The 21,928-nt window shown below is 42.3% G+C and overlaps 1 protein-coding gene across 1 annotated transcript in view; it reads left to right on the top strand.

Moving 5' to 3' along the window:
• Nucleotides 1–21,409, top strand: part of LOC119821048 (cytochrome P450 2B2-like) — a 32,092-nt gene extending 10,683 nt beyond the window's left edge. The window contains exons 4-10 of the mRNA XM_038339867.1: nucleotides 274–434; nucleotides 1,136–1,312; nucleotides 1,815–1,956; nucleotides 3,934–4,121; nucleotides 4,284–4,425; nucleotides 12,008–13,176; nucleotides 20,095–21,409. Of these exons, the coding sequence (XP_038195795.1) occupies nucleotides 274–434; nucleotides 1,136–1,312; nucleotides 1,815–1,956; nucleotides 3,934–4,121; nucleotides 4,284–4,425; nucleotides 12,008–12,189 (992 nt within the window). The 3' untranslated portion in view covers nucleotides 12,190–13,176; nucleotides 20,095–21,409. The remainder of the gene's footprint in view (nucleotides 1–273; nucleotides 435–1,135; nucleotides 1,313–1,814; nucleotides 1,957–3,933; nucleotides 4,122–4,283; nucleotides 4,426–12,007; nucleotides 13,177–20,094) is intronic.
• The last annotated feature ends 519 nt before the right edge of the window (nucleotides 21,410–21,928 follow it).

Genomic DNA, 21,928 nt, shown 5'->3' with positions numbered 1-21,928 from the left:
CAGCCAAGATTAGCTGAGTTTCCTTGGTGAAGATGCATCCCTTTCTGTATATAGAAATAGCGTCCCATATTCTGTACAGTACTGAGGGAAGTTAAATAAAAGGATGCATGCATCTCTGAGTGAAGAACCTAGACTCTTATGTGCACAATGTGTGCAAATGTGTTGCTGTTCATTGAGAAGTGAGTGGTGGGGACAGCTTTACAGAGATGGGGCTGAAGCCAAATACTCCCCTAATTCTGTATTCCTTGTCTCTTGTCCTATATTCTCCTTCAGGAGCCCCCCTGGACCCCACTTTCGTCTTCCAGTGCATCACAGCCAACATCATCTGCTCCATTGTCTTTGGAGAGCGCTTTGACTACAAAGACTGCCAGTTCCTGCACCTGTTGGACCTGATCTATCAGACCATCTTGCTCATCAGCTCATTCTCCAGTCAGGTCAGTGGGCAGGAAGAGAGGAGCAGGAAAGAAAAGGCTGCTTAGTGAGAGAAGAAGGGAGTGTCCTGGCTGGAAGAAAGAGAAAACATGGAAAAGCAAGGAGCCCGTGTCCTGGAGTGATGGAAGAAAGGAGGTACAGAGGGAGAAAGGGATGTTGAGCAGGGTGGAGAGACTTGAATGCAGAAATACAGAGCCATCCAGACATGAGAAAATGATGACATGGGGAATACAGTTGTTACTTAGAGGAGAGAGGACGCAGTGTTTCATGCATGAGCTCTTGAGTTCATCCCCAGGCCTTGGTGGTGTACAACACATGGAATTCCAGCATTTTGGTGTTAGAGATTGCTGTATCAGAAATTAGGGAAGATGCTAGGCTACATGTTGAATTTAAAGCCTGTCTGGCATTAATGTGTTCAAAAATACAATACCCCACAAATTAAAACGAATTAAGACAAAACAGCAAGGGGGATTGGGAGAGAAAGCATATGAAAGGAAAAGGGAGATACAGAGAAAGTAAAATGAAGGCTAGAGACTGATTTGAAGATACAGTTCAAGGCATGTGAATGTATGGTGTGCATGTATGAGAGGTGTGTGTGGGAGGTAGCTATGGGTGTGTGTGTGTGTGTGTGTGTTTCTTTATGGCACTGCTCACTTCCTGAGACCTGCTTGTTCCAGGTGACCTCATTAGTCCTTTCTTGCAGGTGTTTGAGCTCTATTCGGGTTTCCTGAAGTTTTTTCCTGGTACACACAGACAAATCTTCAAAAACATGCAGGAAATCCTTGACTACATTGGCCACAGCGTGGAGAAGCACCGGGAAACCTTGGACCCAAACAATCCAAGAGACTTCATCGATACCTACCTTATACGCATGGAAAAGGTAATTCCTGCATGAATGAGAGGGGGATGGCTGAGAGTGAAGGCTGAGGATGTCAGCAGAAGAAAAAAGAGCAGAGGATGGAGAGGAGAGACAGGAAATGGAGTGGAGGACATGCAGAAGCATCTGGAAAATGATGAAAATAAAAAGGAGGAGAAAATGTGATAGGGAGAAAGAATGCTGGGAAAGAAACACAGGGCAAGAGACAAGAAGAAAAGACCACAGAGGAAGAAAGAACCTGGGAGACAAACCATGCTAAACTACCAGAGAGCACAGGAGAGAGAGAGAGAGAGAGAGAGAGAGAGAGAGAGAGAGAGAGAGAGAGAGAGAGAGAGAGAGAGAGAGAGGTCAGAACAAACAGAGACCAAGTGATCTTGTCAAGGACTGGAAAATGCCATGTGGTCCAGATAGTGAGACAGAAGGACAGTTCCCAGGATGTGTGTGCCTCTCCCTGCAAGGCTCCAGTCAGCCCTGACCCTCCCTTCTCTCTCCCATCTGGAACCAGGAGAAGTCCAACCAACACACGGAATTCCATCACCAGAACCTCATGATCTCTGTGCTGTCTCTCTTCCTTGCTGGCACCGAGACCAGCAGCACCACACTCCGCTTTGGCTTCCTGCTCCTGCTCAAATACCCCCATGTAGCAGGTGAGCCACAGGCGGCCAGTTGGGGAATCTTCTAGCTCTCCCTTTTCTTCAGAGGATTATGAGGATGAGAGAGACATCGGTCTCTTACATCTGGAGCTCTGGAGGCTTTGGTCTACATCTAACCTAAGGCACTGCTATGGGTGGTGTGTGAATGAACACTCAGCTGGTCCATTTCCAATGTTTTCTGCTATAACTTGAAGGTTGATTCCTCTATCCTTCCTTCCTTCCTTCCTTCCTTCCTTCCCTCTTTCCTTCCTTCACTCTTTCTTTCTCTCTTTGTCTCTATCTCTCTCTTTCTCCCTTCCTTCCTTCCTTCCTTCCTTCCTTCCTTCCTTCCTTCCTTCCTTCCTTCTGTCTTTGCATTCTTCTGATACTCACTCTTCTTTCTGTCCATCCACCTGTTCATCTATTTACCCATTCTATTCATGTTCCAACCATTATCTAACCATGCATATATTCGTTTTCCAATCATTTTTAATCTACACTCCTATTCATCCACACATGTAATCCTCTGCTCATCTTCTCTATACTCATAGATTATTAATCCTCGATTCTTCCATCTCTGTTTGACCCAATGACGTATATTTCATTCATTTATTTGGATGAATCAGTTTGTGAGTTTTATTCTTTATCACAGCCAGTTGAGCAGGCTCTCTGTCATTGATTCATTGGTTCATTCATATACAAATCTTCTCATTCCATAATACTTCCCACTGGCCTTGAATTAACCCTTCATGTGTTAATCCATTCCTCCATGTATTCATTTAATGATTAATTCATTTATCTGTGATTTATTCATCATTCAACAAACATACCTGCTTATTCCTATATTTGCTCATTTATTCATCCACATATTTGCTTGATTTTTGGTTAGTTGTATTCACAGTTTTAATTGTGTGTGCACCATTTATTGACTTGTTAGTTGATTAATGCAGTGAGTGAGAAGTGGAATATGGGCATCCAGTGTTGCTTTGCTCATTTCACTCACTCTGCAATCTTTCCTTTAGTAACCGACTCATCCATTGTTTGGCTGACTTACACACTAAGAATTTGAAACGGATGTGATGTTGTTGTGAGTTTGTCTGCTGCGGCTCATGTGTTGAGGTGGGAGGACAACTTTGTGCAGTTGGGTCTCTCCTGCACATTCACACAGGTTCTGATGTCAAAGCCAGGCTTTCAAGATGGAAATTTGCTGACTGAGCCCTTTCATTGGTCAATATATTCACAAATGTGTTCATATTTTTTTGTTATACACAGATTAATTCACCTTCCATTTGTTCCTGAGGATATAGCCTTATATTGTTAGCCTGTATTTTTAATTTTTTAAATTAATGTTCATTGCTGTGTTGTCTGCATATATGTCTGTGTGAGGGTGTTGGATTCCCTGGACCCAGAGGCACAGACAGTGTTAGCTGCCATGAGGATGCTTGAAATTGAACCTGGGTTTTCTTCAAGAGCAGCCAGTGTTCTTAACCACTGAGACATCTTCTCTCCAGCCTCCTTTATTTTTAAATATAAATTCCATGCAAAAAAGTCTCTCCTCTCTCTCTCTCTCTCTCTCTCTCTCTCTCCTCTCTCTCTCTCTCTCTCTCTCTCTCTCTCTGTGTGTGTGTTATGCAAGAACACAAATTATAACATTACAATTCAAATATGGAGAATTCTTACCATCTTTCCCTTCAGCCCTCACCCAGACTGATAGATGAAAAGAGCCCTTTCCTGTGGGTTTTCCTTTTCTCTCTGTTAGGAGCAAGGTTGGAGCTTTGGAGAGAGTCTCTAACATAGTTCGAAGCATGGATGGAGGGACAGGTGCCTGAGAGAAGCGCAGGTATTCCTGTCCTAGAGTGCAGTGCGTCTCTCTCAACAGAGTCTCCTGGCTCTTTATTGTCCTTAGGCTAATAGCTCACAGAAAACAGTGTCTCTGTGCATTGCCTCTGTGAAGGGGACAAGCACTGTCTGTTGTCTCCCATTTCTGTGCAGAGAAAGTCCAAAAGGAGATCGATGAGGTGATCGGCTCACACCGCCCACCAACCCTTGAGGACCGCACCAAAATGCCTTACACTGAGGCTGTCATTCGCGAGATCCAGAGATTTGCAGATATTGTCCCCACTGGAGTGCCACACAAAGTCACCAAAGACACTTTGTTCCGAGGGTACCTACTCCCCAAGGTGAGACCAGCTGCGATTCCACATCTCTATGCCATGGTCATCCTCCACTCTCCCAATCACCACCCTAGGCCTGTTTGTGTTTTCCCAGTATTCCCAGGACTGACTGCCTGCATATGGGAGCCAGGGTATGCTAATATCTTTGCCTCTTACAATGACTCCTAGAACACTGAAGTGTATCCCATCCTGAGTGCAGCTCTCCACGACCCACGGTACTTTGAACAACCAGATGCCTTCAATCCTGACCACTTCCTGGATGCCAGTGGGACTCTGAAGAAAATTGAAGCTTTTATGCCCTTCTCTATAGGTGAGACTGACCTGTGCTTCCTTTCCCACACACTAGAGGGCAGGCTCATCCTCCAGGATACAGTCAGGACTAGGTGCTGTCTGTTCCAGCTGGGAATCCATTCCAACTGGCTACTGTCCCAGGAAGGGTCTCTGGAACTAAAGGTGCATTCTGCTCAGGAGGATTTTGGAGAGGTATTGAAAAGCCTCTAAACCTGAGCAAATTCATTTTCTTATTTATTTTATTATGAGCAGAGTACCTTTTTAAATGAGTGAAACCAATTTTCTTTAATTATGATTAAATGGCTGACAGAGGAGAACAAAAGATGTTCTCAGAGAACACAATGGGCTAAGTGCACAACTACGTTCCTTCTGCTGCTTCCAGTCATAAACAACGGATTAATTAATAGAGAGGAAGGGAGCACAGATATTCCCAGGTCAGGACATTCAGGATGTCTTTAAAGTCAATGTAGCAATGCCCACGTAAAGTCCTCAAAAGAGCAGAAGACAGTTCCTCCACATTGTTTTCCAGTTGCATCAAATCCATCAATTCTGTCCTTTCCTATTAGACATTTTTATTAATTTCCCCCTTTTTTTTTCCTCATGGTTTATTTTTTTTTATATTTAAAAATTTCCATCTCCTTCCCTTCTCCTCCCCCCTCCCTCCCCTCCTTCTCCCCTTTCTCTCCCCTCCTCCTCCCCCTTCCCTCCCCTCCCCTCCACCCATACCTCCCCTCCCACCCGTCTCTCTGAGTGTGGCCAACAGCGGGGGCTGACTGAGAAGCAAAGGACAATGGCTCTGGGCTCTGATTGTTCTTCATGGACGGGCTCTGTGGGAGCCTTCTCAGCTTGGTCGATCACCTTCCTGGACCTGGGGGGAGTTGGGAGGACCTTGGGTCTTAGCATAGAGTGGGGAACCCTGATGGTTCCCCTTTTATTAAAATTAAATTCTTTCCCATTTAATATATGGTGATTACAGACAGTTTCCCCTCGTTTCCTCCTCCCAGTTCTTCTCCACCTTCCCTCCCCCCTTTCTGTCTCTCATTAGAAAAGAACAGGCTTCTAAGCAATGACAACCAAACATAATGGAATTAAATACAAGATAAAACAAGAAACATCACTCCAATGTTATACAGTGCAAACCAACAGAAGGAGCAGAGCCTAAGAGAAGGTGCTAGGACCAGAGACCACTCATTTGCACACTCGGGAACCCATGGGAACACTAAACCGAAAGCTCTAGGATGTGCACAAAGGACCTGGTGCAGCCCCGAGCAGGCCCTGTACCTGCTGCCTCAGTCTGAGTTCATATGAGCTTTGCTCAGTTGGTTCAGAGCCTCGTTCTCTTGGTGTCCTGCATCCCCTCCAACTCTGACACTTGTTGTAAGAAGGGGGGCTTTGTTTGCCCCTGCTGCCCAGCTTTAACAGGAGGAGCGGGCTGCTTGTCCCGTCGCCCTGCTAGCTTGCACACAAAATAACCACACAGAAACTGTATTAATTGAAACACTGCTTGGCCATTAGCTCTACCTTCCTATTGGCTAACTCTCACATCTTGATTTAACCCATTTCTATTAATTTATGTTCACCATGAGGTCGTGGCTTACCGGGAAAGATTTAGCATGTCTGACCTGTCGGCTCCATGGCGGCTCTCTGACTCTGCTTTCTTCCTCCCTGAATTCAGTTCTGTCTTCTCTGCCTACCTAAGTTCTGCCCTATCAGGCCAAGCAGTTTCTTTATTGATTAACCAATGAAAGCAACACATAAACAGAAGGAGCTCCTACACCATACACTCTTTCTGTCTCCTCTTCCTCTGGGTTTTCTGATCTCTGAGGGGAGGGTTTTGACAAAGACATTCCATTTAGATCTCTGTGTTCCAAGGTTTCTCTCTCTGTGAAACGTCTGGCTGTGTCTCTCTGAATTTGTTTTCATCTGCTGCAGGGGGAAGCTTCTCTGGCGATGGCTGAGTAAGGAAGGCATTGATTTATGAGTGTAGCAGAATATATTTAAGAGTTTTTGTTATTTTTTTCCTTTTAAGCAATAGCATCTTTATCCTAGGTCTCTGTGCTATCTAGTCCCTGGTTCTTGGTCACTCAAGCAATGCCGCATATTCAAACTATACATTGGATAACCCTTGATGACTCAAAACACAAATTAATAGAAATGGGTTAAATCAAGATGTGAGAGTTAGCCAATAGGAGGCTAGAGCTAATGGCCAAGCAGTGTTTTAATTAATATAGTTTCTGTGTGGTTATTTTGGGTACAAGCTAGCCGGGCGACGGGACAAGCAGCCCGCTCCTCCTGTTAAAGCTGGGCAGCCAGGACAAACAAAACCCCCCTCCTTACAACAATGATGACTGCATTGTGCCATTGTTGAGCCCTAGTATTTCATACAGGCAGGATAGTATGGTTCATCACAGATTTTGTGTCTGGGTTGGTGTATACATGTTGTAAGGGAGGTCCTGCTTGTTTGTCCCATCTGCCTGGCTAGCTAACACCCAAAACAATCACACAGAAATTGTATTCATTAAAACACTGCTTGACCATTAGCTCTAACTTCTTATTGGCTAACTCTTACATATTTGTTTAACCTATCTCCACTAATCTGTGTATTGCTACATGCAGTGGCTTACCAGAGATTCTTACCGGTGTCCATCTCAGGTGGAGCATCCATGGCTTCACACTGACTCTGCCCTTCTTCCTCTCAGCATTCATTTTTTTTTCTCCTCATACATAAGTTCCACCCTATTAACTAGGCCAAGGTGGTTTCTTTATTCATTAATCAATGAAAGCATTACACAAACAGAATCAACTCAAACACAATATACATTTTTCTTTTAGTAGCCTGTAGAATACCTTCCTATAGCAAAGATGCTTAATCATGTGGGTGAAGGTCCTATATAGGCACCAGCTAGATATCTTCAGTCCAGTGAGTTGTGTGGGAATGGTCTTCAGCGATGAGGCCTTGCTGTCAGTTTGTGAAGTCAACCTATTGTCTTGGAAACAGCCTTAGGTTGTCTTAAGTCTTCCATGGGATCCCTTTGGCCAGAAACTCAAACGAATGTAGCCAATTCCTGGAACTAGAATCTTCATTTAGTGAGAAGAGATGGCCAGTTGGGACCATGTCTCCCTCATTATTTGGAGACTTCATTTGAACTGCCTTTCTGTAGTTAAGGAAGTTTCTACTGCACTAGGTTTCCACACCAACACTCAAACCCCCTCAATTCTAGCTGTCTCTCCCCACATTTTATCTCTGAAGCCCATATCTCCACCTACCTAAATATCCCATTCCTGTCCCCTCTGATGCCCCTAGTCCACCTATGAACTCTATTCCATTTTCCCCTCACAGGGAGATTAATATTCCCTTCTTAGTGCTTTTGCCTGTATCTAACTTTTCTATGTCTATGGATTGTAGCTTGGTTATCATTTATTTAATGACTAATATCCACTTATAAGTGAATACATGCCATGTTTATCTTTTTGAGTCTGGGTTACCTAACTCAGGATTCTTTTCTAGTCCCGTCCCTTTGCCTGAAATTTCATGATGCTGTTTTTTTAACAGCTGAGTAAAACTCCATTGTATAAATGTAACATCCTTCTGTTGAGGAACATGTAGGTTGTTTCTATTTCTGGCTTCTAAGAATAGAGCTGCAAAGAGCATGTTTGAACAAGTATCTGTTTGGTGGGATTAAGCATCCTTTGGGTATATGCCAAAAAGTGGTATAGCTGGGTCTGTAGAGAGATGGATTCCTAACTTTCTAGGGAACTGTCACCCTGATTTCGATAGTGGCTGTGTAAGTTTGCACTCCCACTGACAATAGAGCAGTGTTCCCCTTACTCCACATCTTCTCCAGCATGTGCTGTCACTTGTGTTATTGATCCTAGCCATTCTGAAGGTGTAAGATGGAATCTCCAAGTTATTATGATTTACATTTCACAGATGACTAAAGCTGTTGAACATTTCTTTAAATGTTTCTCAACCATTTGATTCTACTCTATTGAGAATTCTCTCATGCCATTTTTTACATTGGATTATCTCTTTTTTATGTCTAATGTCCTGAGTTCCTTATATATTTTCAATATTAGTCCTGTGTTTGATGTGGAGTTGGTAATAATTTTTCCTTTTCTGTAGGCTGCCAGTTTTTGTCCTACTGATGGTGACCTTCACCTTGGGAAAGCTTTTAAGTTTCATGAGTTCCCACTTTTAAATGTTGATCTTAGTGTCTGTGCTATTCTTGTTCTGTTCAGGAAGTCATCATCCGTGTCAATGAGTTCAAATCTATTCCCTACTTTCTCTTCTATTACACTCAGTGTGTCTGGTTTTATGCTAAGGTCTTTGATCCATCTGAAGTTGATTGTGTGCAGTGTGGTGAGTATGGACCTATTTGCATTCTCCTATATGCAGTCATCCATTAGGACCAGCACCATTTATTGAGGATGCTGTCTTTTTTTTTCCCCAGTGTGAATTTCTGGTTTCTTTTGGAGGATGTTGTTTTTCCTATGCTAACCCTAGTGATTCATCAGCACAGGAGATCTTCCCATCTTCTCATGTCTTCTCCAATTCTTTCTCAAAGACTTGAAGTTTTTATTGCACTTGCTCGGTTAGAGTTACCCCAGGATATTTATATTATGTGAAGCTATTGTCGAAGGTGTTGTTTCCCTTGGTTCTTCCTCAGTGTGTTTGTCAATTGTATATTGAAAGGCTTTTGTGAGTTAATTTTGTGTTCAGATATTTTGCTGAAAGTGTTTGTCAGCTGTAGGAATTATCCAGTGGATATTGTTGGGACACACACACACACACAAACACACACACACACACACACATACACACACACACACATTCATTTCATCTGATAATAAGTTTACTTTGATTTTTTCCTTTTCAATTTGTATGCCCCTGGTCTCCTTCAGTTGTATTATTACACTAGCTAAGACTTCAAGTATTCTATTGAATAGGTGTGGAAATTTTAGTCAACATTGTCTTGTTCTGAATTTTAGTGGAATTGCTTTGAGTTCTTCTCTATTTAATTTGATGTGGGATCTAGGAATGCTGTAAACTGTCTTTGTTAGTGTAGGTATGTTCTTTGAATCTTTGTACTCTCCAGTACATTTATCATGAAGAGGCATAGGTTATTGTCAAAGTCCTTTCTGCATCTAATGAGATGACCATGTGGTTTCTCTTTCAGTTTGTTTATGTTTATTAATGTTTTATATATTGAACCACCCTGGATCTCTGGAATGAAACCTATTTGATCATGGTAGATAAACTTTTTGATGTGTTCTTGGATTTGGTTTATAGAGTATTTTTGCCTTTATAAGGCAAATTGGTCTGTGATTCTCTTTCTTTGTGGTTGGGGTATCAGGGCAACTGTGGTCTTATAAATCAAATGGATAATATTACTTCTATTTCTATTTTGTGGTATAATTTGAGGAGTATTGACATGAACTCCTCTTTTAAAGACTGATAGAATTCTGTGTTGAAAGTCTCTTTTCCTAGGCTTTTTTTTTCTGGGATGTGAGAGGAAGGGATGTTGGGAGACTTTCAGTGACTGTTTCTGTATCGCTAGGGATTATAGGTTTATTTAAATTCCTTATTTGATCTTGATTTAATTTTGATAAGTAATACCTATCAAAAAAGTATCCATTTCTTTTAGATTTTTTAGTTTGGTGAAATAGAAGTTTTTAAAGTATGTTCTTTAAATTCTCTGATTTCCTGGTGGGCTCTCGTGGAGACATTGTCCTGGCTGTTACTGATTGTGTTTTTATGCTGGAATCCAGGAATCTGGTTTTAGGGTGATTATAGGTCTAAGTGCTGATTTCTGGGTTTGTTGGGTGGGTGTTTGGTTTCTTGGTTTCTGGGTTTTAGGTGAGCATGATGGCTGTGTGTTTCCTAATAGGAAATTTTCTGTGGACCTGTTTCCCTGTCCTGCCTAGCCGGTGTGTTCCCTGGTAGTGCCCGCTGGTCTTGGAGGTTGGGATAATGGGATAAGCTGGGGAATGAAGATAGGAGGAGAAGATCCTTGTGATTCATTGGGGATGGGGTCAGGGAGGGAAGGGAGAACACAGCAGGCATTCTGCTGCAGAGCTGGAGCTGAGACTGGGGCAATGGGGGTGGATCTGGAGAATCAGAAGGAGAGGTGTGCATTCTCTGTCAGCCTTTCTGCTTTCCTAGTCAGAGTTGCCTTTTTTAGTAAGGTGCGCCTGCTGGGAAGATGAGGGAAATCCAAAGAGATGGGGAGTGTGGGTAGAGAAGGCTGCAATAAGGTTTCTGTTGCAGACATGGGGTGAGGACTGGGGTTTGGGTCTTGGGAAACAGAGGGAGAGGTGAAGATCTGCAGTCAGCCTACCTGGACCCAAGGCAGAAGTGGCCTGTGGGTTAGCAGAGAGAGTGCGAATTGTTTTTCTTAGGGAACAACAACAAGAACAAATGACATCATCTATGAACTGCCATGAGCTTGTAAGGTCTTGGGGCTAGGGAGGGATTTATCTGTGAGCACAGGGAAGATGAGGCATGTCATGACACACTCGTCTGTTGTATTACATATTCTTTGGCTGGTTAAACTCTAAGAGAGATCAAAATTACTAGCATTTATATTTTCCAAGAACCATTTCATGATGGATAATCTCCTGAACTAGAGAAAGGTCAGAGCTACAGCATCCATCAGTGTAAGTAGACCAGAGGGCACTGGGCGTGGACACACAACTTGATGGGTGCCAGCTCTGTTTTTGCCTTACTTGGCAATGCTGAGGTAGTTGGCAGCCACAGGCCAACTGCTGTGAGTGACTGAGATTTGTTCTTCACTGGAAGAATATAATGTTAAGTTAGTGTGTAGTTCAGTTGCCAGTGGTTGATTAGTTTATTACATACAGAAGCTGCCTCTGGCCAAATTTAATTCAGTTGAATGGATTCTATGGGATGTAAACATAGAAACTTTGTGTTCAGATTTCTTATGTTTTGGAGAAAGAAAGTTTCTAGAAACAATTGGTTAGCTTTTAGTTGCTCCCCACCACTCTCATGCTAGTGATGGAACCCAAGGCTGTGATACCATGGTAAGCAAGTTCTCTTCCAAAGAGCCCACACCTCCAACTTCCCCCTTGTCATTTCTAGAGATGCTCTCCTGCTGAGCATGTCTGTCTTCATCTCCTCATGGAGGGATTTAAGGCAAGTGTTATCCTGCTGAGCCATGTCTCCTTTAGGAATTGTCTAGTCCTGAGTGTCAAGAGACATCAGTGTCCCTAGGCTCAGCCCTGCTCCTGAATTGTTCACATGACTGTCCCAAGAGTAGAAAGGCAGGGATGTGAAAAATAAACTGAGACAAATCAATGATAGAGAGGTATGGAGGTTGAGACAGATTCCAATAAAGAGAGATACACAGAGACACAAGGAATCTACAGTAGGAGGCTGCCTTCCATGCTAAAAAGTCTCACTGGCCCTTGCACCAATTCTTTAAGGTTTTGGGAAACTCTTACTGTTTTTATTTGAATTGCAGGTTGATGAGCAATCTCGTTCTTCTCCATTGCAATGGAGAGTTGTCTGGGTTTAGGGAAAGGACAGTCTGAAGTTTGTATACTCACCCGGGGCTCACATGGCTCATTCTCTGTGCCCACAGGAAAGCGCATTTGTCTTGGCGAAGGAATTGCCCGCAACGAATTGTTCCTTTTCTTCACCACCATCCTCCAGAACTTCTCTGTGTCCAGTCCCGTGGCTCCAAAGGACATTGACCTCAGGCCTAAGGAGAGTGGCTTGACCAAAGTGGCTCCAACATACCAGATCCAGTTCTTGGCCCGTTGACTGGGCTGAGGTGGCCAGGTGTCCCCACTCCTGTTGAGAATGGCCCCATCTTTCTGCCTCAGACTTGCTGCCAACCAGGCCGTAGGTCACTGCTCACACCCTTCCACCTTACTGCAGCTTCTGCAAAGCTCTGAGGTGTGTTCTTCTGCCCTGAGAATGGCACTGGGGCAATCAATCAAGTGTCTTTCTTGATGTGTGAAACGAGAGACTTCTGGAGGCCACATCTCATGCTGAGTTAGTTTGTTATTGCATCCAACAACCATGGTTTCCATGTAGAGACTTCTGGTGCTCAATGAAACAATCTAATGAATGTCAGAGCGCATGTCAGAGAAGGAGAAGGTGGAAATTGAAGTTCAAAGTGTCAGCTAACCAAGAGGAAATCTCTCTAATGGCTTGATCTTGTTTTATGCAAGACTATGAGGACACGGATTCTGCAATATCTTTTGAGTCCCCTCCCCCTTTTTTTTTTTTTGGTTTTTCAAGACAGGGTTTCCCTGTAGTTTCTAGAGCCTGTCCTAGAACTAGCTCTTGTAGACCAGGCTGGCCTCGAACTTAGATATCCGCCTGCCTCTTCCTCCCGAGTGCTGGGATTAAAGGCGTGCACCACCACCGCCCGGCTGTCCCCTTTGTTTTTACATGTTTGTTGCTACAATCTTTCCCTGGCATCTGGCTTGGTGTGAGTAGATGTGAGGAGACCTCACTGTCTGTAACATAGTGTGTTTCTCTTATGAAAACAACCTGATGTACTGGGTATTTTTATCTGTGGATTGTCAAGAAGATGATTCCTCCCTAACTGTGCTGTCTAATTGATATAATGTCAGCTTATACAGAATTTTGATAAATAAAAGTAAACACCAGGAAATAATACACAGTCAGTGCCTATGAGTTCCCCTGAGAGGCTGCTGCAGGTCACAGCTAAAGTTAAGAAAAACAATGAGCCAGCTGTCTCAAATTCCTTAAATCTTAATGCTTAGAAATCTATCACAGGTTTTATTTTTTATTTTTTTTTCCTCATGGTTTATTTTTTTTTTATATTTAAAAAATTTCCATCTCCTTCCCTCCTCCTCCCCCTTCCCTCCCCTCCTTCTCCCCCTTCCCTCCCCTCCCCTCCACCCAAACCTCCCCTCCCTCCCTCTCAAGGCCAAGGAGCCATCAGGGTTCCCCACTCTATGCTAAGATCAGGGTCCTCCCAACTCCCCCCTGGACCAGGATGGTGATCGACCAAGCTGAGAAGGCTCCCACAGAGCCCGTCCATGCAGAAGACTCAGAGCCCAGAGCCATTGTCCTTTGCTTCTCAGTCAGCCCCCGCTGTTGGCCACATTCAGAGAGACGGGTTTGGTCGCATGATCCATCAGTCCCATTCCAACTGGAGTTGGTGATCTCCCATTAGTTCTGTCCCACCGTCTCCATGAGTGAATGCACCCCTCTCGTTCCTGACTTTCTCCCTCATGTTCTCGCTCCTTCTGCTCCTCATCAGGACCTTGGGAGCTCAGTCCAGTGCTCCAATGTGGGGCTCAGTCACCTTCCCCATCTGTCGCCAGCTGGAGGTTCCCTCCCGGTCCTAACTTTCTTTCTCATGTTCTCTCTCCTTCTGCTCCTCATCAGGACCTTGGGAGCTCAGTCCGGTGCTCCAATGTGGGGCTCTGTCATTTTCTTCATCTATCGTCAGGTGGAGGTTCTATGGTGATATGCAAGAAATTCATCAGTATGGCTATAGGAACTGGCCTTTTCAGGCTCCCTCTCCTCAGCTGCCCAAGGAACTAACTGGGGGCGTCTCCCTGGAAACCTGGGAACCCCTCTAGGGTCAAGTCTCTTGACAACCCTCAGGTAGCTCTTTAAATTAAGATATATGCTTCCCTGCTCCCATAACCACCCTTCCTATATCCCAAGCACCCCATTCCTCCGAGCTCCCCCCGTTCTCCCCTTCACACTTTTCTCTCCCCATCTTCCCTTGGCCCAGTCTTGCCCAACCCTCAAGTTCCCAATTTTGCCTGGCGATCGTGTCTACTTCCAATATCCAGGAGGATTACTATATCTTTTTTTGGGAGTTAACCTTCTTATTATCTTCTCAAGGATCCCAAATTTATAGGCTCGATGTCCTTTAATTATGGCTAGAAACCGATTATGAGTGAGTACATCCCATGTTCATCTTTTTGGGTCTGGGTTACCTCACTCAGAATAGTGTTTTCTATTTCCATCCATTTGCCTGCAAAATTCAAGATGTCATTGTTTTTTACCTCTGAGTAGTATTCTAGCATGTATATATTCCACAGTTTCTTCATCCATTCTTCCACTGAAGGGCATCTAGGTTGTTTCCAGGATCTGGCTATTACAAATAATGCTGCTATGAACATAGATGAGCATATGCTTTTGTTGTATGATTGGGCATCTCTTGGGTAGATTCCCAATAGTGGAATTGCTGGGTCCTGGGGTAGGTTGATCCCGAATTTCCTGAGAAACCGCCACACTGCTTTCCAAAGTGGTTGCACAAGTGTGCATTCCCACCAGCAATGGATGAGTGTATCCCTTACCCCACAACCTCTCCAGCAAAGGTTATTATTGGTGTTTTGGATTTTAGCCAATCTGACAGGTGTAAGGTGATATCTCAAAGTTGTTTTGATTTGCATTTCCCTGATAGCTAAGGAGGTTGAGCATGACCTTAAGTGTCTTTTGGCCATTCGAACTTCTTCTGTTGAGAATTCTCTGTTCAGTTCCGCGCCCCAATTTTTAATTGGGTTAATTGGCATTTTACCGTCTAGTCTCTTGAGTTCCTTATATATTTTAGAGATCAGACCTTTGTCAGTTGCAGGGTTGGTGAAGATCTTTTCCCAGTCAGTAGGCTGCCTTTGTGTCTTAGTGACAATGTCCTTTGCTTTACAGAAGCTGCTCAACTTCAGGAGGTCCCATTTATTCAATGTTGCCCTTAAAGTCTGTGCAGCTGGGGTTATGCGTAGGAAACGGTTCCCTGTGCCCATTTGTTGTAGAGTACTTCCCACTTTCTCCTCTATCAAGCTCAATGTGTTCAAATTAATATTGAGGTCTTTAATCCATTTGGACTTGAGTTTTGTGCATGGTGATAGATATGGATCTACTTTCATTCTTCTACAGGTTGACATCCAGTTATGCCAGCACCATTTGTTGAAGATGCCCTCTTTCTTCCATTGTGTACTTTTGGCTCCTTTATCAAAAATCAGGTGTTCAAAGGTTTGTGGTTTAAGATCCGGGTCTTCTATACGATTCCATTGGTCAACTTCTCTGTTTTTATGCCAATACCAAGCTGTTTTCAATACTGTAGCTTTGTAATAGAGTTTGAAGTCAGGGATGGTAATGCCTCCAGAAGAACCTTTATTGTATAAGATTTTTTTGGCTATCCTGGGTTTCTTGTTTTTCCATATAAAGTTGATTATTGTCCTCTCAATCTCTGTGAAGAATTTTAATGGGACCTTGATTGGGATTGCATTGAATCTATAGATTGCTTTTGGTAGAATTGCCATTTTTACTATGTTGATCCTCCTAATCCACGAGCAGGGGAGATCCTTCCATTTTCTGGTATCCTCTTCAATTTCTTTCTTCAAAGACTTAAAGTTCTTGTCAAATAGATCCTTCACTTCCTTGGTTAGAGATACTCCCAGATATCTTATGCTATTTGTGGCTATTGTGAAAGGTGATACTTCTTTGATTTCCCTCTCTGCTTCCTTATCCTTTGTGTATAGGAGGGCGACTGATTTTTTGGAGTTAATCTTGTAACCTGCCACGTTACTGAAGGAGTTTATCAGCTGTAAGAGTTCTTTGATGGAGTTTTTGGGGTCGCTTATGTATACTATCATATCATCTGCAAATAATGAAAGTTTAACTTCTTCCTTTCCAAATTGAATCCCCTTGATTCCCTTATGTTGTCTTATTGCTATTGCTAGAACTTCAAGCACTATATTGAAGAGATAAGGAGAGAGTGGACAGCCTTGTCGTGTTCCTGAATTTAGTGGGATAGCCTTGAGTTTCTCTCCGTTTAGTTTGATGTTAGCTGTCGGCTTGCTGTAAATAGCTTTTATTATATTTAGGAATGACCCTTGTATCCCTAATCTCTCCAAGACCTTTATCATAAAAGGGTGCTGAATTTTGTCAAATGCTTTTTCAGCATCTAATGAGATGACCATATGGTTTTTTTCCTTCAGTTTATTTATATGATGGATTACATTGATAGATTTTCGTATGTTGAACCAGCCCTGCATCTCTGGGATGAAGCCTACTTGATCGTAATGGATAATTTTTCTAATGTGTTCTTGGATTCGGTTTGCCAGTATTTTATTGAGAATTTTTGCGTCAATGTTCATGAGTGAGATTGGCCTGTAATTCTCTTTCTTGGTTGAGTCTTTGTGTGGTTTATGTATCAGGGTAACTGTGGCTTCATAGAAGGAATTTGGCAGTGACTCTTGTGTTTCTATATTATGAAATACCTTAAGGAGTATAGGTACTAGGTCTTCTCGGAAGTTCTGGTAGAATTCCGCATTGAAACCATCTGGTCCTGGGCTCTTTTTGGTAGGGAGGTTTCTGATAACAGTTTCTAATTCTTCGCGACTAACAGGACGATTTAGAGCATTTACCTGGTCCTGGGTTAACTTTGGTATATGGTATTTATCTAAAAAACTGTCCATTTCTTTTACATTTTCCAATTTTGTGGCATATAGGCTTTTGTAGTAAGATCTAATGATTCTCTGAATTTGCTCTGTGTCTGTGGTTATGTCCCCCTTTTCATTTCTGATCTTATTAATTTGCGTGTTCTCCCTCTGCCGTTTGATTAGTTTGGCTAAGGGTTTGTCAATCTTGTTGATTTTCTCCAAGAACCAGCTTCTTGTTTCATTGATTCTTTGGATTGTTTTCTGTGTTTCTATTTTGTTGATTTCTGCCCTCAATTTGATTATTTCCAGTCTTCTACTTCTCCTAGGTGAGTCTGCTTCTTTTTTTTCCAGAGCTTTCAGGTGTGCTGTTAAGTCACCAATGAGTGCTTTCTCCGTTTTCTTTAAGTGGGCACTTAGTGCTATGAACTTTCCTCTTAGCACTGCTTTCATTGTGTCCCATAGGTTTGAGTATGTTGTGTCTTTGTTTTCATTAAATTCAAGAAAGACTTTAATTTCTTTCTTTATTTCTTCCTTGACCCAGGTGTGGGTCAGTAGTTGACTGTTCAGTTTCCATGAGTTTGTGGGCTTTCTGGGGGTAGCATTGTTGTTGAATTCTAATTTTAGTCCATGGTGATCCGATAAGACACAGGTGGTTACTAATATTTTTTTGTAATTGTGGAAGTTTGCTTTGTTACCAAGTATATGGTCAATTTTCGAAAAGGTTCCATGAGCCGCAGAGAAGAAGGTATATTCTTTCCTATTTGGGTGGAATGTTCTATAGATGTCTGTTAAGTCCATTTGGTTCATTACCTCTATTAAGTCTTTCAATTCTCTGTTAGGTTTCTGTCTGATTGACCTGTCCATTGGTGAGAGGGGAGTGTTGAAGTCTCCAACTATTAGTGTGTGTGGTTTGATGGCTGCCTTGAGATCTAGAAGTGTTTCTTTTACATAAGTGGGAGCTCTTATATTAGGGGCATAGATATTCAGGATTGAGACTTCATTCTGATTGATTTTTCCTGTTATGAGTATAAAGTGTCCCTTTCCATCTCTTCTGATTGATTTTAGTTTGAAGTCAACTTTGTTGGAAATTAGTATGGCCACACCCGCTTGTTTCTTAGGGCCATTTGCTTGATAAACCTTTTCCCAACCCTTTACTCTGAGTAGGTGTCTGTCTTTGTGGTTGAGGTGTGTTTCTTGTAAACAGCAAAATGTTGGATTCTGTTTTCGTATCCAGTCTCTTAGCCTGTGCCTTTTTATAGGTGAATTGAGTCCATTGATATTAAGTGATATTAATGACCAGTGGTTGTTAACTTCAGTCATTTTTAGTAGTAGAGTTTGTGTGTTTCCCTTCTTCTAGTTGTGCTGGCGAAGGGTCGCTAGATGCCTGCGTTATTGTGGGCGTTGTTGGACTCCTTGGTTTGTGATTTTCCTTCTATTACTTTCTGCAAGGCTGGATTTGTGGCTGCGTATTGTTTAAATCTGTTTTTGTCCTGGAATATCTTGTTTTCTCCATCAATGGTGAATGCAAGCTTTGCTGGGTATAATAGTCTAGGCTTGCATCCATGTTCCCTTAGTGTCTGTAGCACATCTATCCAAGCTCTTCTGGCTTTCATGGTTTCCATTGAGAAATCGGGTGTAATTCTGATAGGTTTCCCTTTATATGTTACTTGACCTTTTTCCTTTGCAGGTCTTAATATCTGTTCTTTATTCTGTATGTTTTGTGTTTTGATTATTATATGGCGTGGGGATGCTTTCTTTTGATCCAGTCTATTTGGTGTTCTGTAGGCTTCTTGTACCTTCATAGGAACATCCTTCTTTAGGTTGGGGAAGTTTTCTTCTATAATTTTGTTGAATATGTTTTCTGGGCCTTTGAGTTGTAATTCTTCTCCTTCTTCTACCCCAATTATTCTTAGGTTTGGTCTTTTCATGGTGTCCCAGATTTCCTGAATATTTTGTGTTAAGAATTTGTTAGATTTGTTTAGTTCTTTAATCTGTGAGTTTATTTCCTCTATTGTATCTTCAGAGTCCGAGATTCTTTCTTCCATCTCTTGTATTCGGTTGGAAATACTTGTCTCTGAAGTTTCTGTTCGTTTACTCAGAGTTTCCATTTCCAGTCGTCCCTCAGATTGTGTTTTCTTCAATACCTCCATTTCATTTATCAGGTCTTGTACTGTTTCCCTTACCTGCTTGATTGCTTTTTCTTGTTTTTCTTGTTTTTCTTGGGTATCTTTGAGAGATTTATTTATTTCCTCTACCTTTTTGTTTGTCATCTCCATTTCTTTATGGCAGTTTTTTACCTCCTGTTTAAGGTCCTCTATTATTTTCATAAAGTACTGTTTAAGGTCGGTTTCTTCTATATCTTCTGGGGTAGGGTGTTCAATTCTTGTTGTTTCGGGATGTCTGGCTTGTGGTGATGTCATGTTGCCTTTCATGTTGTTGGAGGAGCTCCTGCATTGGCGCCTGCCCATCTCTTCCTTCAAAAGGAGCCCGGAGGCGTTTGGTGTCCTAGACCAATCTTTGCTGTGACTGAAATTGGTTGGATCTCCCCAGTGGGAGAGGAGGACCTATTCCTTGCGTCACAATCTGAAGAAGCCCACACTCCCTTGCAGGAATCCTCAGACCTGCCTGGAGGCCAGAGTCTGACTCCTCTGGGTGGATGGCCTTAGAACAGGAGCAGGACACCTGAGAACACTAGGGAAAGCTTGGGAGACACAAGCCTGCAGAGGGAAGTGGGAGTAGGGGGTCTGTGCTCTCTTCCAGGGCAGGTTGCCCCAGGGTCTGCATTCACTCACCAGTTCAGATGGAATGTCAGGGCACAGGATCAGGGATTCCAGGCAGCCCAGGGTCGCAGCCCAGACAAAAGGGCCAAGGTGGGGGCAGGGCGGGATGGAATACCACACAGCGAACCTGGCAGCACAATCTGAAGGAGCCAGCACCCCTCCGCAGGAATCCTCAGACCTGCCTGGAGGCCAGAGTCTGACCCCTTTGGGTGGATGGCCTTAGAACAGGAGCAGGACACCTGAGAACACTAGAGAAAGCTTGGGAGACACAAGCCAGTTCAGATGGAATGTCAGGGCACAGGATCAGGGATTCCAGGCAGCCCAGGGTCGCAGCCCAGACAAAAGGGCCAAGGTGGGGGCAGGGCGGGATGGAATACCACACAGCGAACCTGGCAGCACAATCTGAAGGAGCCAGCACCCCTCTGCAGGAATCCTCAGACCTGCCTGGTGGCCAGAGTAAATCCAAGGTTCCAGCAAGGAGCGCAGGAAAACAAAGAGCAGTATCACAGGTTTTAAAGTACAGGTTTTGAAACAGTTTCAAAATAATGTTAGATTAAGACCAGATGACTTGCTCACTGTCCTTTTAAGATAAACTACCCCAGAAAACCAATCTAACATTCAGAAGACACATTGCTGAGCTGCTGATTCATTTAGGCTATAGTCATAAATACAAAACATCCCAATTATTGCCAGCTGACAGATGACTAATTTCTTGTACCCATTACTGTCCTCAAATTTCTGATATAGGTGTGCACCCTGAAGTCTTGTGTCTTGTTAATTATGTCTTTTGCTATTCAGAAGCTTCTCAATTTAGGCGATCTCATTTATTAATTGTTTCTTTCAATGTCTGTGCCACTGAGGCTGTGTTTTAGATGTACCAATGCATTCAAATGTACCTCTACCTTTTTCTTTTATGGGGTTCAATGTGATTAGTTTTATGTTGAGGTCTTTGATTCATTTGGATTTCAGTTTAGTGATGGAACTATTTTCATTCTTATGCATGCTGATGTCTAATTAAGTCAGCATCATTAGTTAAATATGCTTTTCTTTTTCCATTTTCCTATTAGCAAGGCAAACTTGCAACTTAAGAAGAGGATAGTTTACAAACTTTAATTAGATATATAATTGTTAAAGCCTTAGATATAATATTCTTATGGGAGATATTGAGCTATAAAGTAAAATTATTAAAGGGAGCAATGAGACAATTTTCAATAGAGAGCTTATTAAAGCTGCCAGACAGGTACTTGATCAGGTAAAGTATAGATCAACAGGTAGAGTATACAATAATCAGCAATTACACTATAATAATTATGATTCAGCTATGGCAAGTGTGTGTATTAAATACAAAACTTATTCTACAGCAGTTTTATAAAAAAAGCTTTTTATGGCTGCACATTCTCATTTTTGCCAGTTAAGTTATTAGACTTTTAATTTAAAGCAGTATATTGTCTAATACAAAAGAACAGGATGAAATCTAGGAGATAATTTAGAAGAGTATTGAATGTTATCAATGTTTCTTATACTAAGCAATATATTAATTTATTAATTAATAATTTTAAGATATTGATTCTTGGACAATTGTATTTGCTCAATTCAATGGCCATAGTAATGGTCTTTTCCCAGATGAACATTGCTGTAATTCACACAACTATATTTTGCTAATATTATAGCTAATAATCCCTTAAAGCATGTTATGCTGAATTTTATAAATGGCTCTTCTAATGGAAGGACACATATATGGTTAATAATGAAAAGGAATTGTAGAGCGTAATATGGCTTCTTTACTTTAAATGGAACTTTATGTAAATAATAGAGACCTTAAACAAGAGGTGAAAAACTGTCATAAAGAAATAGAGATGGCCAGGCGGTGGTGGCGCACGCCTTTAATCCCAGCACTCGGGAGGGAGAGGCAGGCGGATCTCTGAGTTTGAGGCTAGCCTGGTCTACAAGAGCTAGCTCCAGGACAGGCTCTAGAAACTACAGGGAAACCCTGTCTCGAAAAACAAAAAAAAAAAAAAAGAAAAAAAAAAAGAAATAGAGATGACAAACAAAAAAGTTGGGGAAATGGATAAATCTCTCAAAGATACCCAAGAAAATCATATTAAAGCAATCAGACAGGTAATGCAAACAGTTCCAAACTTGAAAAGTGAAATGGAGGTAATGAAGAAAACACAAACCGAGGGAAGGCTGGATATGGAAAATCTGGGTAAATGAACAGGAACTACAGAGACAAGTATTACCAACAGAATCCAAGAGACAGAAGAATCTCAGACACTGAAGATACTATAGAGGAAATAAACTTACTGATTAAAGAATAAAACAAATCCAACAAATTCTTAACAC

The sequence above is a fragment of the Arvicola amphibius genome, chromosome 8, assembly GCF_903992535.2.
Source record: "Arvicola amphibius chromosome 8, mArvAmp1.2, whole genome shotgun sequence".
NCBI classification, from domain to species: domain Eukaryota; kingdom Metazoa; phylum Chordata; class Mammalia; order Rodentia; family Cricetidae; genus Arvicola; species Arvicola amphibius.
Note: the sequence above shows the minus strand (reverse complement) of the source record. Positions and strands in the feature narration are given on the sequence as shown.